This window comes from Leptinotarsa decemlineata, unplaced genomic scaffold (genome assembly GCF_025532065.1).
Source record: "Leptinotarsa decemlineata unplaced genomic scaffold, Ldec_3_MD MMD2_tig00000008_RagTag_RagTag, whole genome shotgun sequence".
NCBI lineage: Eukaryota > Metazoa > Arthropoda > Insecta > Coleoptera > Chrysomelidae > Leptinotarsa > Leptinotarsa decemlineata.
In genome coordinates, this window is record NW_027412537.1 from 1,413,566 (window position 1) to 1,430,342 (window position 16,777).

The 16,777-nt window shown below is 35.8% G+C and overlaps 1 protein-coding gene across 1 annotated transcript in view; it reads left to right on the forward strand.

Annotated features, from left to right (window-relative positions):
- e (nonribosomal peptide synthetase ebony) overlaps window positions 1–16,777 on the forward strand; it is an 82,354-nt gene that overhangs the window by 41,475 nt on the left and 24,102 nt on the right. The window contains exons 2-5 of the mRNA XM_074170831.1: window positions 8,883–9,015; window positions 10,992–11,276; window positions 11,795–11,959; window positions 16,482–16,708. Of these exons, the coding sequence (XP_074026932.1) occupies window positions 8,886–9,015; window positions 10,992–11,276; window positions 11,795–11,959; window positions 16,482–16,708 (807 nt within the window). The 5' untranslated portion in view covers window positions 8,883–8,885. The remainder of the gene's footprint in view (window positions 1–8,882; window positions 9,016–10,991; window positions 11,277–11,794; window positions 11,960–16,481; window positions 16,709–16,777) is intronic.

Genomic DNA, 16,777 nt, shown 5'->3' on the forward strand with positions numbered 1-16,777 from the left:
GCATGTAAAATGTGATATAAACTAGGCCAATACCTACATTGTGAAGTGAATATAATATGGAAAAGTAATTTGTAGTGAATAAATTTGCATTTGTGATAGGTTATATTGTAACGGTAACTAATTTCAATTCAACACTTATAGATCGCAAGTCCATGCTAATTTTTGCGTATTTCATGCCACGTCATGAAATACGTCTTGAGAATACATGACTTTATAGTACTGAAGTACTCTCAGAGGAGAGTAAATTTGTCAAATAGTTCTAATACGGCTGGAATCAAGCGTCGTACAATAATAGGACACAATTATATTTTCGGAAAAGTGCAAGGTTCATAAATTTTTACACAGCTTTCATAATTTTTTTGTATTAGCAATTTTTAAAGGATAGTAAATCAATATGATCAGAAGTATAGTAAAATTGTTACAACATACAAAAGAGATGACATGGAAACAAAATAAAAAGAAACAAAAAAATTACATCAATTATTGATTCTCAAATTGCTTATAGATGTACTCGGGATTCATTTCTTAATTCACTCTTATTGCAGTTAAAAATATCACACATATTTGATTAATTTGTTAGAATTTGAACACCATATCACAATAATTGGAGCTTCAGATATAATATTTGTTTGAGCTCTTTTGCACTTGAAAGTGATAGTTGATCCAGACTCCAATCTCGGCTCATGAAAATCTACTTGTGATAATAGTATGTGATAATAGGGAGTCAACTCCACCATTCAGTAGCTTATGTATTCCATCAGCCTTGAAGCATAGCAATTTTAAAAACTTTTTTGCACTTTGTCGATAGTTATTGAGGAATGTAATGTTCCATTGTAATAATCCATATCATCTCAAGTTTATATACTCTGAACAGATTATAAAAATGCTAATTACCCAGGATCGGCTTGTCCTATTTTCAAAAATTGAAAAAATCTTGGATAGAGAATTGAAAGACCTATCAAACGTAACATCCCGTTCCTATTGGAAAAAATACCTGAAAGTACTGAAAGTTATACATTTTTATGTGAATTTTATCCTACCTTGACATCTAGTTCTGTTGAAAAGTTGGGAGCTTTTCATTCCCGTAGAATAAAAGTTCATATTCTGTAATTTTCAACGACATTCTTTCCAAAAGCATAAAATATTATATATGACTGTGTATCACTGTACTTATTTCATCAGTTCGGACTTACATTGTCTAATATAATATAAATCGATTTGAAAACCCTAAAAAAACAATAAAAAAATTATTAAGATTAACCGAAAATAATAATTTTATTAAACGAAAAACTGAAATTACAAATAAATAACATACAAACAACAACCTACAAATAATAATTAAAATATTAATAAAAGCTGAAATATAAAAATTTTAAAATTATTATTAACAAAAAATGAAGAATAAAAATTAAAAGATTTCAAACCAAGTTATGTCACGACGTTTCGATTGTTAATATCCATAATCGTCCTCGGGTGATAACTCGGGTTATCACGTCGTGACATAACTTGGTTTGAAATCTTATAATTTTTATTCTTCATATTTTGTTGAAGTTGAAAAATAACTGTCATGGGCAATCAAATTTCCAGCCTTATATGGGTCAAGGAAGGGGGTTAATTTTACGTTACTTATCACCTCTAACCTCTACTAACTAATTTGTACGGCATGACAAAATGAATCGCCGTTGTTTATATGAAGAAAGAATTTAATAATAAAGCATTTATTGCCCAACAGTAACAACCATTTAGAAAACAATTTAAGATGACAATATATATTAAGTATACTCCTAGCAGTAATACATAGAGATCTCAGCGTTATCATACGATATACGCTCTAGACTTATTTTTTAATTCGATTAAAGAATAGGAAAAAAATTCACAATATTCACAAATTTTGTTATAGTTCGTGCACATTACATAGATTGGTGCCTTAAGCATAAGGTTAGTTTGCGCCCGTTTACACATAAAAGTGCAGCTTTTTCGAGATGTTTGCCGAGGTACAAATATGTTGATGTAAGATAATAATTCACAGGAATCAATTTTATTGTTCAAAAGATTGTACAGAAATATTAAGTAAATCTGCGCCCTGCGTTTTTCTAAGGATATAAAGTCAAATCTTTGTAATAAAGAAACATAGTTTTGGCCTCTAGGTGGGTATACTCCATCAATTTCCCCACGATAGAAATATATTGTCCATATATGGGGTTCCATATTAGAGATCCATATTCTAGTTTTGATCGGACAAAACAGAAATACATTTTCGTTAGAGCAGACAAATTTGTGAAATTTCTACAATTTCTTACAATAAAGCCGTATGCACTATATGCTGCATTTACTGTACGACTAACGTATATGTTAAAGGTGAGCTGCGCATTAAAATAAATTCCCAGATCTTTTATCTCGCCAGTACGCTGCAGTTCTACATTATCTATTGAGTATGCACAGTGAAGACTATTACTTTTCCTAGTGAATGTCATTGCTTTACATTTGGATATATTCACTGGGAGTTTATTTTTGATACACCACCTATGAAAAATATTCAACTGGATCTGCAAATAACTGCAATCATTTAAAGAAGTGACGGACGTATATGATTTTAAATCATCGGCGAACATAAGCCTCTTGCATTCGAGAGATGTACACAGGTCATTTATGTACAGTAAGAACAACAGTGGGCCTAAATTAGATCCCTGTGGCACACCGCTGGTTGCCATATACACTTCCGATTTGTAACCATTGTATTGAACAAACTGTTTACGGGGTTGACTAAATAAATAAATAATGGAAATACTACGTGTTGGTCATATTTATTGTGAATGAATATTTGGGTATGTGAAATATCTTTTCAAAGTAGCTGCCGCTTACAAAGACGCAACAGTCATCTGGCAAGGTTATGGTATCAGTATTTTGGAATGCGCATCGACTGTCTTGAAAAGGGAAAAACCATCAACAGCGACTATTACATAGCGTCAATGAAAAGAAAATGTTGTTTCAGCAAGGCAATGCACCGTGTCACATATCAATGGCGAAATGGCTTCAAATTGCTTTCGTGTCCACCGTATTCTCCAGATCTGTCCCCCAGCGACTCTATCCTGGTCTCAGACCTCAAGAGAATTCTCGTTGGAAAAAATTTAGCTCTAATAAAGAGGTAATCGTCGAAACTGAGGCCTATTTTCAGCCAAAGACAAATCGTACTATAGAAAAACTGTATATGACCGATATAATCGTTGTAACAGCCTCAAAGGTAACTATATTGAATAATAAAACCAAATTTTATAAAAACAATTCTTGTTTGCCTACGAACTGTTAGAGGCAATATAAAAGGTGATCTGAACATCTTCGTTATACCCACATGCCCCCTCCCGGGTTGAGGGTCCTGAAGTAGAAGCTTCCCCCCACAGCTAGTTAGCGAGGAGAACCTAATACCCCAATCCATACACCCCCGCTCTCCGAGCGGTCCTCAACTTACTGATGGGCACTTTAGCAAGATTGACTGACATCTGACCTCTTTTGGTGGAAAGTCAGCCTTTGGGTGCTGTTCTTTCGCGATCGGTTTTATGTTTTGTCATAACTATTCCTAATTGAATTTTTGCATGGGCGCCCCCAAAAACTTACTGGCGGCTATTGTGTTTCGCATCGAGCATTCCTCAGTGAATCTGAGGATAAGTGAATCGCGGTCGAATTGTTCTACGTTGAACCTACCTGAAAGAGAGTTTGTCTGATTATTTTATGCTTACCTTTGTCGCCTGACGGCGACTCGCGGAGGTGGTCTTTGATTTTGCTTTGTCGGCCTTGGATATTTATCCCTTTCTCAGAATCTGGGGTCATTCATATTCAACGCATCGTGTAGATCGCGTAGCGCTGGGTTGTTGTGCGATGTGATTCTATCGAACACGCTTTCTGCGTGTTCTCTCATATTGTCTACATATTGCGTGTCCAGGTCCAGGTCTAGGTCTGTATATATATATATATACAGTGTGTCAATTTGAAAACTTCCCACCCTCAATATCTCCCTTCCAGTACATAATATGAAAAAATGGTCAGACAGGTCAACTTTATTTGCAAGGGGGACACTCTGAATGAATATTTTCAACCCTCGGGGTTCAACCCCCTAGGAGGGGTGGATGTTACCCTCAGAATTTCAAATGGAAAGGGGGGTCAAGTGGCACATCATTTTGAAGGGCATTCAATTCTCTTGCCAATGATACCTTTTTCATTAGTTTTTGATGAGCAGTTTTTGAACAATAACGTTCCAAACGAACGGTGATTAGAAGTGAATAAGAATAAATGATTAAAACTCGCCCGCACTAGATGTTTGGTATTCAGGTTGGTATTCAAAACAAATGATTGTAATGGACTATTGGAAAAGGTGAGCATCGTACTAGGTAGCATCGTTCCAACCCTTGAGTAATATTCGAATTCGTGGATGTGAGAGGAATGTAGAACTACTTAGTTAACGAAATACGCATCGAGTGCAAACAAAAAATACTAAATTGCAAAAAACAAATTTCAACCATCTTGTTACGCTTTATCTGATAATATGTTCAAAATGTTGTCCATTCTGCTCTAAACAGTAATACAGTCTGTTTTCGAACTCCTCTCGAACATTTTGGAAAACTTCACCACTAATTGACCGGCATGCTGCTGTAATTCGTCCTTTGAGGTCATCCATATCAGTGGGCTGTGTTTTATAAACGACAGATTTGAGATATCCCCAAAGAAAAAAATCTAATGGAGTCAAATCCGGTGATCTCGGTGGCCACTCAATTGATCCCCTTCTGCCAATCCATCTCTCCCGGAATCGCTCGTTCAACCATTGTCGGACGGGGCGAAAATAATGAGGTGGCGCACCGTCCTGTTGGAAATGTAACAAATCTTCCTGCAACAGTAAATTACCGTGTGCATAAATTTGAGTTTCGAGCTCGTGAGTTATAAGTGGATCGATAGGTGCTTGAAGCATATCTAGGTACAGATCACCATTCAAGTTTTCTTCAAAAAATAAAGGTCCGATAATGGCATTTCCAAGAATACCAGCCCAAACATTAACTTTTTGTGGGTGTTGTGTATGTCCTTCTCGAAAATTGTGAGGGTTTTCGTCACTCCAATAGCGACAATTTTGCCTATTAACATTGCCATTTAGGAAAAATGAACATTCATCACTGAAACAGATATTGAACAGAAGATTAGGTAAAGCATTGATTCGAAGAGTCATGATTTCACAGAATTCTATTCTTCTGTCATAATCATCCTCATGGAGCTCGTGGAGAATCTGCATTTTATATGGATGAAATTTGTGCATTTTCAGTGCTTTCCTTACAGTCTCGTGTGACATTCCCGTCTGTTCTGCTACTGATCGTAAGGAGCTAGTCGGCTCTGCAGCAAATGTTCCCAACACCTCAATTTGAGCATCCTCATTCAGTACTCTGGGGTTATTCCTTTTTTTATTCTTCACCGAACCAGTTTCGGAAAACTTTGTCACCAAATCAAGCACATACCGGTGACTTATATTAAGATTTGGATTTCTTTCATTAAAAAGAGATGCCGCCCTTCGTGCGCACTTGCCCACCTCTCCATAAATAAAAATTATTTCAATTCGGTCTTGGATAGTGTAAACCATTCTTACAATTTATACACTTTCTAAGGTATCGCTGATCAGCTCAACAAATGAAACTGAAATGATAGTACTACCAAATGGCTTGAATGCGATGAACACCTTTTTTGCTCAAAAAACGATACTTTTTATAGCAGAAGTAACAAAAAAGGGATAAGAGTTTTAAATCCGATAATAAACCCAAATGAAAGTCACCGAAATCAGATAACTAATTAATGTAAATTTTTTGAGGCTTGTCTAATTTTACCCCTGATGGAAAGTTGAAAAGCTGACCCGTCATCACAAGTTTTACTTATAAGAGAGTCAATAAATTGTATTTCTTTGCATACTAACTTGATAACCAGGCATTTTAGTATAGGCCAATTCTAATTACTTCTATTAGTTTAGAACAACATTTTCGGATACTGCTGATCGGAAAATAATAAATGAGGGCACCGTCGGCAAGCGAATTGAATGCCCTTCAAAATGATGTGCCACTTGACCCCCCTTTCCATTTGAAATTCTGAGGGTAACATCCACCCCTCCTAGGGGGTTGAACCCCGAGGGTTGAAAATATTCATTCAGAGTGTCCCCCTTGCAAATAAAGTTGACCTGTCTGACCATTTTTTCATATTATGTACTGGAAGGGAGATATTGAGGGTGGGAAGTTTTCAAATTGACACACTGTATATATATATATATATATATATATATATATATATATATATATATATATATATATATATATGGGATATAGTAAGGTGCGTTTACGGCGGCCCTTACGCTCGCGTTCATTAACGACTGTATCTTCTTTCTGTATGTTTGTGGCCCCAGGCAGTGCATGCATACAGTATTATGGGCATGATAATGGTTTTAATCAACAGCAACTTCACTTTCAATCCCATGTTGCTTCTGCGTCCTATAATTGGTGCCAGGCGTTGTCTGGCGTATCTAGCCATTCCGATTCTCTGCCGTACGTGAGACTGAAATGTTACTTTCCTGTCTAGGATGACCCCCAGGTATGTCGCTTTGTTGGTCCACGGAATCTCTTGTCCGTTGAAGATGACGTTGCCTTCCGGTTATACACGCCTGCTAGTGAATAGTATCGCCTGACTCTTGTCAGGGTTTATACTGATCTTCCACAGGTTGGCCCATTACTCTAATAAGTCTGCCCGTTGCTGCAAGTACCTCGTGACATGCGCTTGGCTCGTGAATCTCGCCAGCAGGGACGTGTCGTCCGCGTAGAGCGCCAACTTGTTGAAGTTGTTCTCTGACTTGAGCCCGTCCGCTGTGTATACGGAGAAGAGGTGTGGCGAAAGGATTGCTCCTTGCGGGACCTCTGCTTCCAGTAGTCGAATTGTTGATAGTTCGTCTCCTACTCTGCAACGGCATCGCCTGTCAGCTAGAAAAGACTGAATTGATCTTACCATTGGTTTTGAATATCCAAAATCGCTCATCTTGGCCAGCAGTCCTTCATGCCAAACTCTGTCGAACGCCTTGGAGACGTCTAAGAAGATAGCTCCGGTGTTGTATCCTTTGCTAAGGTTGAAGCCTTCGGTCGCGAAGTCCACTACCCTCAGGACTTGTAGCTCTGTTGAGTGTTCTGATCTAAAATCGAATTGTTCGTCCAGGAGGATTCCTAGCTCTCTGGTTTGATCTTCGAGTCTCTTCAAGATGACACGCTCTGCCACTTTGCTTATGGAAGGCAGTAAGCTTATTGGCCTATGATTATCTGGGAACAGGTGGTTCTTCTTGGGCTTCGGGATGTGGATAACCGTTGTCTCTTTAAACGGGTACGGTGCCTGGTGCTTTCCGAGTGGATAAACGTCTTAAGATGTCTTTCACTTCCTTGAGAGATGTCGGGGCCAGGGGTTGCGTGTTGTCCGTTCGTTGTCTTAGCCTCCGTACCGTTCTTTCCACGTGTCTCTCTATTTCGTCTACCTCGTCCGTGAACGGGACGTCGTTCTCTCTCCACTGCCTTTCAAAATTGTCCGCGAATACGTCCGTCATCTCCTGGTCAGTGTAGATGATTCCTTGCTCGCCAAATATTAGCGGGCATGGCTGTCAAGGTCCGTTCGTGAGTATTTTCTGCATTCTCCATGCAGACTGGTCTTCAGTGTTCAGTTCTTCTAGACGGGTAGTCCATTGTCTCTCTCGGATAGCTTTCAGTTCTTCTTTCAGTATTCTGTTGGCTCTTTGCATGCACCTTTTGTCTATAGGCGCGCGAGTCCTTTAGTATCGTCTTTTTAGGGGTCTTCTAATTCCGATCAGTTCCATCCTTTCTAATGGGAGCTGTTCTTGGTAGTAGAAGCGTGGGGATGGGAATTCCCGTGCGCTTCTTTCCATCGTTTGGATGATCGTGTGCTGCAGCTGGTGTGTGGCGTTCTCCAGATCCGTTCTATGTTCCTTATAGTGAGTTCGCAAAAATATATGAAATAAAATTATTCTCGAACAGAATTAATGACTCACAAAATTGCATTCCCTTTTTTATATTTGATTTAGCAGCAATGTTGTCAATACAAATGATTATTCAGTTTCATTTGATTGACTTTTTCATACTTCATAGTAAAATACGTAATCCTAGTTTCAAATTTTGGGGGCTTGATCTCATATCTAATTCAATTAGTAGTTCAGAAAAATATTTCTGAAAAGTTTCTAATGGTAGTGTACTGACTTTTTTATCATTTCTTGGATGTAGGGAAGTCCGTGATAACTAAAGGAAGTCATTTGAGTTCATGATTTCCACCAAATTTCTCCGTGACAAAAACTCATAATTATGAATGAATATAGTATTTTTTCTCATAATGTTATCCATATTTGCTACTGAAGAGCCGATAAGGCAAGTGTCTTACGGCGAAACATCGGCAGTGTTTCGTGTAAGTGAAATTTTACTTCTTTCGTTAATTATATTGTGTAGGAATCCTGCGAATGATATCTGATTCGATTCCATTACGAATGTTTGGAATGCAAACGGAATAGAAAAGAGTGTTTTTCGTATAATTCAGGGTTCATATAAAAGTATTTTTCTTTCACGTAATTCAATGTTTATTTGAAAATAGCTGTTTCGAAAGTGATGTTTCTTCCAGTTTCTGTCTGAAAGTTACTTTTTTGCATGATCTACACATCTTTGTATAGACTTAATTTTTGGAATTGATTGATTTCTTTCTTTCTTTGGAAGATTCCCGCATTTTTTATATAAACATGAAGAAGTAGAAGGCCAAAAATTTTCTTTCCCAAAAATATATCTTCGTTTGCTACCCATAACAACAGTACTGAATTTATTATATTTTTTCAGAAAATGGGATCAATACCTCAACTCTCAATTGTTAAAGGGCCTACTCGACGTCTTCAAATAAATACACTTCACGATATTTTCGAGAACATCGCAACAGGGCAATACGAAAATAATACTGCGCTTATATTCGAAGGTAAGTTGAAGAAGCACTGATATACAGGGTTATTCCAATTCGACTTTCTGCGAGGGAATTATACGAACGCTAAGAAATGGAGAAGTGGTTAAAATGTGGCAGTATAGTATTTTTTTCGGAGTATTGTTAATAAGAATAAAAAATTTACTCGTTTAGGATACCTTGAATTTCAGAATTTGTATTCTGAAATTTTTGTATTTTGTATTCACAAAGATATTGAAAATCTGCCCGTACTTTGAGTCAATAACTCACGTTAGAACTTCAACAGGCCAATATTTTTTTTTGTTCTTATAGAAGTTATTGTCCAACTTGGATCAATCTCAACTATGAAATACCAAATACCGACCTGTATTTCACAATGATCACTTTTGGTGGTATCTTTCACTTCAAATTTGGGAAGACACAACTATTAACATGATGAATATTTTTTATATTTCTTGAGAGTTTCATTTTGATAACTTATTTCCTTGAGAGGTCGCACCGCAAGTGTTGGAATGGGAGAGGAACAAAATTTCTCTTCGACTGAACAAAATACTTGCCTGCTCTTGTGAGTTAAAAATATCACAAATACACCTGAGATATGATATTGCTTCATTGAAAGGATATCAGTTTATATATAAACGAAGATGTGAAGAAGAAGATACATAATACACACAGGACAGAACACAATCACTTCTGGCGCTCTAAGAGCGGTACCTATTCGCTGGAGATTCAATTCATTTGGAAAAATGTTCTCCACTTCTCCAAATAAAAGAGTTCTCGAGCAGTGAAGTTCTAGGTGTACTGAATTGAACCTCAAAACGATGAGCAGCCACAATCCGTCTCGTATTTCTGATATGTACCGCTCTTGGTGGAATCAAATGTGCCAAGTCACTTGAACACCTCCAGTGGAAGTATCTATAAAAAAGGGACAAATATCCAACCTTTCTTCAATGTTCTAGACTAGAACTTCATAAAGCATCAAAAGTTGCCGAGGTGTGTACAGTATTGCGAACCAATTTTTTACCTGAAAACAGAAACTTTTTGTAGCAGAAGTACTAAAAAGGACGGCTGTCTGTACACTTTCTGCGATGAGAATTAAAAATTCAGCATTGACTAAACACAACTTTACTACTATCTACGTTTTACTATTAAACTACGTTTTGATGTAAATTAATTGGAGCTAATGACTGATGTGACCCCTAATAGAGGGTTGGAACGGTACCACCTAATATTATTACCAGTTTTGGTCAAACAATGCATCTCAGTATAGGCGTAACGATAATTACTTCTGTTAGTTTTGATCGCTATTTTTCGGAAAATGCTCATCAAAATATAATCAGTCAGTGTACTATTGGAAGCAGAATCGAACGCCAATCAAAATGATGTACCATTTGACCTCCCTTTTATTTACCCCTCGTAGCCCTCGTGGTTGAACCACGAGGGCTGCAAATAATCTTTGAAGTGTCCTCTATGACAATAAAATTGACCTGTTTTTTTCGATTCCTCATATTGATTACTGAAGGAAAAATATTAAGGGTGAGAAGTTTTCAAATTGACCCCCTGTATATTCATTATCATGGATTTTTGATGTTTTACTTCCTACTCAGACAGCTTGATAACATCAACAATGAGTATTACCAGGGGCGGCACAGATTTTTGCACGCGATTGACCGACACAAATCTTTATAAGCAGGCGACCTACATCCTAAGATCAACCCAGACTCTAAACAGTTATTTGTGATGCACTGTTTGGAACCTTTTGTGTAGTAATGAATATAACTGTAGTTTTTTCTCAACACCAACCCGTTATTTTTCCACCTCGATACGTGTTTCGATTACCAAGTGATCATCTGCGAAAGGAAGATCAAACTCTTGATTTTCCTCTTGAACATAGTGATCGAAACACGTTTGGAGATCTTGAAATAACGGTTTTATGTTGGAAAAAAACTCCAGTAATATTCTGCATAGTTATGTTATGAACTTTTTCATTACAGTTGATGGAGAAATTAGACAGCATTCTTTCGCCGAACTGAACAGCTTCGCCAACAAACTGGCGAGAACCATCCAAAGTTTCATCTGCTCCAAAAATCTTCCAAGAAATAAAGATGGAGATTACATCGTTGCTGTGAATATGCACCCCAGTGATCACCTAGTGATGGTGCTGCTTGCTATTTGGAAAGCTGGTGCTGCTTACATGCCTCTAGATCCAGCATTTCCCGGACCAAGAATCGAACATATAGTAAAGGAAGCTAATCCAGTCTTGATTATTTTTGACGAAGGTGGGTACACTTTTAGTTTTTCATATTGTATTATTCAATAGACCCATCAAAATTTCTTCATAAGACGATTTACCTAGTTCAGAAAAATAAAGACATTAATCAAAATATAGCCTTAAACATTGCTCTTTTTTCACTTTGAAAACGCTCTTCCAAATAAATTTCACTTCAACATAGGTTATAACTCTCTGAATGTCTCATATATTTTCTGATTCATTCATCCGGATAACTTGTGCTCGAGTTCTTAATTTATCACCATCATTTTTTTTTTCTGAATGAGAAATGAATATTTTTTTGTTTTCTATTCCTAATTTCTTCGAATTAGTTAAACTGAACTATTTTTACGAAGTTGAATTTGGTAATAGAAAGCATAGAAGGAAGGCAATTGAAACATTATCATTCTCTATTTCACAGAAGGAGTTTCATAGTGACATTTTTTTTTCTAATGAACATTTGGAAAATACCAATAGTGCAGCATACTTTCCAAGTCTCAAAAACGCAGATAATTGTTTTTATTGTAGATTCAGACTTCTACGGGGATACTCCTAAATTGTCTTTCAATGAGCTCGTGCACCTATGTAAGAGTCAAGCGAAGGGAAATCTTCTGGAAAATGAGAGACTCCAACATCTGAAACTCGATCTTGCAATAGTTTTGTATACTTCTGGTAGTACTGGTATTCCGAAAGGTAAGTTTTGATAATAAACTAACATCGATCGAAAGTAATTCTAATAAGGAAAACAAGACATGAAAAACTAACACTCGAATCAACGAAAAGTGTTTTTCTCGAAAGCCTTCAAAAACAGCACCGGTTTTGATGATTTTTCTCTTCAATTTTTTGTTTTTTCGTTTTCGTGACTTAAAAAAAAATTTGTAATAATTAGTATAAAAACACTGCACAGGTTATTCAAGTAATGACTATAGCACCAATGACAGTTCTGTCATTATTATATAATATATAATATGACAGTTCTTTCATTATCATATAATATACAGGGTGTCCCTGGACTTCCTCTTTTCCTCTCGGGAATGTATAGATGGGGTCAAAATATCACCAGTACTTCATATAACTTTTTTTCCTAAAAGTCTTCGTAACCAAGTTACGGGCCCTCGAAGTTACAAAATGAAAAAGGTTTTTCTTTGATAACTTTTCAAGTGAATATTCAAAATCATCCAAATTTTGGTAATTGACTAAACAAATGAATTCCGTCGATGAGCTTTCATGCAGGAGTCAGTTGTTTTGCTACAAAGTCAGGAACGAACTACCCCCGATGGTCCACACCCCAAAACTTTGAAATGACAGATATTTTTCAATATTTTTCAACAAAATAAGGTTACTTGGACAATTTTATGAATAAAAGTACTCGTGTGGAAAGACGATCGGAGCAACGAGTCTTGATAAAAATGTAGTTCTACTCGACGACATCAAACCCGCTCGTCCACCATTATTTGAAATGAATAATTATCAAAGCAGAAATAATAATGATAACGTTAATTCAACAACATTTATCCTGAGATGTCTACCATTATTCGAAAATATTAGTTTTTAAGGAAAATGGAAATGTTCATAACGAATTTTTATTGGAAAGTAAGTCTAATATTTCCAATTTTATTTCTCCCTAAATTTGTATTGTTGATGAGAAAACGATTATCAACGCGTGAATCTACTCAAGATTCTATAAAAAAGTTAAACACCAACTAGTCTCAATAACTCCACGTTCAACCTATAGTGAATAGGTATTTCCAGGCACAGATATTAGTACGGGTGCTAATAATTTCGTATCCCAACCACAGATTTTTATTTTCCTCTACGCTCTACGTCAGCATGTGTGGCCAGAAATCTGTGGATAACTTCACGCCAATGAAAATTTTCAACAACTTCGATTAAAAGAAACTAATATTCCTGGAATTTTTAAATGGAAGTCACACGACTTCCATAGTTTCTTGAGTAGATTAACTTGGTGGTGACAGTTTTCTTGTCATCTAAACACATTTCAAAAAAGAAATTGTTGAAACAATTAGACTCATTTTTTAAGATTCCTTGTTTTCATGAAAATCACACAACTCTTATAGAATCTTGGGTAGATCGATATAGTGAAAACTGTTTTCTTGTCACCCATACAGATTTGCGATAAAAAAATTGTTGCAACAATCACACTCATTTTTTGAGATTTCTTGTAGAATTGAAACTAGACGATGTGGGTTCATGAAAATTACACAACTCTTATAGAATCTTGTGTATATTGATATAATAAAAATCGTTTTTTTTGTCACCCATACAGATTTCGAGAAAAAAATTGTTGCAACAATCAGACTCACTTTTTAAAACACCTTGTAGAATTGGAAACAGAAGATGTGCGTTCATGAAAATCACACAACTCTTATAGAATCTTGTGTAGATCGATGTAGTGAAAACTGTTTTCTTGTCACCCATACAGATTTCGATACAAAAATTGTTGCAACAATCAGACTCACTTTTTAAAACACCTTGTAGAATTGGAAACAGAAGATGTGCGTTCATGAAAATTACATAACTGTTATAGAATCTTGTGTAGATCGATATAGTGAAAACCCATACAGATTTCGAGAACACAATTGTTGCAACAATCAGACTCATTTTTTTGAGATTCCTTGTAGAAATGGAACTAGAAGATGTGCGTTCATGAAAATTATACAACTCTTATAGAATCTTGTGCGGATCGATATAGTGAGAACCGTTTTCTTGTCACCCATACAGATTACGAGAATAAAATTGTTGCAACAATCAGACTCACTTTTTAAAACACCTTGTAGAATTGGAACCATATGATGTGCATTCAAGAAAATCACACAACTGTTATAGAATCTTAGGTATATCGATAAAGTTAAAACCGTTTTCTTGTCACCCATACAGATTTCGATAAAAAAAATTGTTGCAACAATCAGACTCATTTTTTGAGATTCCTTGTAGAATTGGAACCAGAAGATGTGCGTTCATGAAAATCACAGAACTGTTATAGAATCTTAGGTAGATCAATAAAGTGAAAACCGTTTTCTTGTCACCCATACAGATTTCGAGAAAAAAATTGTTGCCACAATCAGACGCACTTTTTAAAACACCTTGTAGAATTGGAACCATGAAAATCACACAACTCTTATAGAATCTTTGGTAGATCAATATAGTGAAAACTGTTTTCTTGTCACCCATACAGATTTGCGATAAAAAAATTGTTCCAATTCTACAAGGAATCTCAAAAAATGAGTCTGATTGTTGCAACAATTTTTTTCTCGAGATCTGTATGGATGACAAGAAAACAGTTTTTACTATGTCGATGTACCCAAAATTTTATAAGAGTTGTGGAATTTTCATGAACGCACATCATATGATTCCAATTCTACAAGGTGTCTTAAAAAGTGAGTCTGATTGTTGCAACAATTTTATTCTGGAAATCTGTATGGGTGACAAAAAAACGGTTTTCACTATATAGATCTACTCAAGATTCAATAAGAGTTGTGGAATTTTCATGAACGCACATCATATGATTCCAATTCTACAAGGTGTTTTAAAAAGTGAGTCTGATTGTTGCAACAATTTTTTTTCTCGAAATCTGTATGCGTGACAAGAAAAGGGTTTTCACTATTCGAACTACCCAAGATTTTATAAGAGTCGTGTAATTTTCATGAACGCACATCATATGGTTCCCATTCTAGAAGGTGTTTTAAAAAGTGAGTCTGATTGTTGCAACAATTTTTTTCTCGAAATCTGTATTGGTGACAAGAAAACGGTTTTCACTATATCAATCTACACAAGATTCTATAACAGTTGTATAATTTTCATGAACGCACATTTTCTAGTTTCAATTCTACAAGGAATCTCAAAAAATGAGTCTGATTGTTGCAACAATTTTTTTTATCGAAATCTGTATGGGTGACAAGAAAACGGTTTTCATTATATCGATCTATCTAAGATTTTACAAGAGTTGTGTGATTTTCATGAACGCACATCATATGGTTCCAATTCTACAAGGTGTTTAAAAAGTGAGTCTGATTGTTGCAACAATTTTTTCTCGAAATCTGTATGGGTGACAAGAAAACGGTTTTCATGAACGCACATCATATGGTTTCAATTCTACAAGGTGTTTTAAAACGTGAGTCTGATTTTTGCAAAAATTTTTCTCTCGAAATCTGTATGGGTGACAAGAAAACGGTTTTCACAATATCGATCTTCCTAAGATTCTATAACAGTTGTGTTATTTTCATGAACGCACATCTTCTGGTTCCAATTCTACAAGGTGTTTTAAAAAGTTAGTCTGATCGTTTCAACAATTTTATTCTCGAAATCTGTATGGGTGACAAGAAAACAGTTTTCACTATATCGATCTACCGAAGATTCTATAAGAGTTGTGTGATTTTCATGAATACAAGGAATCTCAAAAAATGAGTCTGATTGTTTCAACAATTTCTTTTTCGAAATCTGTTTAGATGACAAGAAAAATGTCATCACCAAGTTAATCTACTCAAGAAACTATGGAAGTCGTGTGATTTCGATGGACGCCCATCATCGGATATCATTTTTATATGGGGTATTGGAAAGTAAGTCTAGTATTTCCAATTTTATTTTCCCCTAAATTTGTATTGTTGATGAGAAAACGATTATCAACGCGTCAATCTACTCAAAATTCTATAAAAAAGTTGAACACCAAATAGTCTTAATAATTCCAAGTTCAACCTATAGTGAATAGGTAATTCCAGCCACAGATATTAGTACGGGTGCTAATAATTCCGTTTTCCAACCACAGATTTTTAATTTCCTCTTCGTCAGCATGTGTGGCCAGAAATCTGTGGATAACTTCACGCCAATAAAATTTTCTACCAAACAATCCTCATTACTTTTCAATTGGGCTGAACTGAATTATCTGCTCTGTAAGTATCTTAGGAGGGAAAATGTTTCAATGGGCCACAAGCTGTAATTCATTATTTGTTACATACATTCTCAAACCACTCGAACTTCTTTGAAACAAAATAATCGTCATGATATTATTCAGTATTGTAATAAAGTAAACATGATTAAACGATACAAATGATAAAAAGGTCATAGGCGTATTTCGAAGAAATAATGACATCTATTTATGGCATTCTAGTATCATTTATTGTGAAAGACAGAAACCGACTTTCAATTAATGAGGGTGATGCAACATAGTCATTATTATTGTCCACTGTTTCTTTTTTAGGTGTACGTTTGCCACACAAAGTAATTCTGAACCGTCTACAATGGCAATTCAAGAGGTTTCCTTACAGCAACACAGAGAATGTATGCGTTTTCAAAACAGCCTTGACGTTCGTCGACAGTGTATCAGAAATTTGGGGCCCTCTTCTGAGAGGACGATCCATTCTTGTGGTTCCCAAAGTCATTACTAAGGATCCCGAAAATTTGATTGCCTTGTTAGAGAAATATAAGGTAATCATATTGATATATTGTATGACAATTATTCTGTGTATTGAATTCAGAAGTTGAACTTGTGATGCA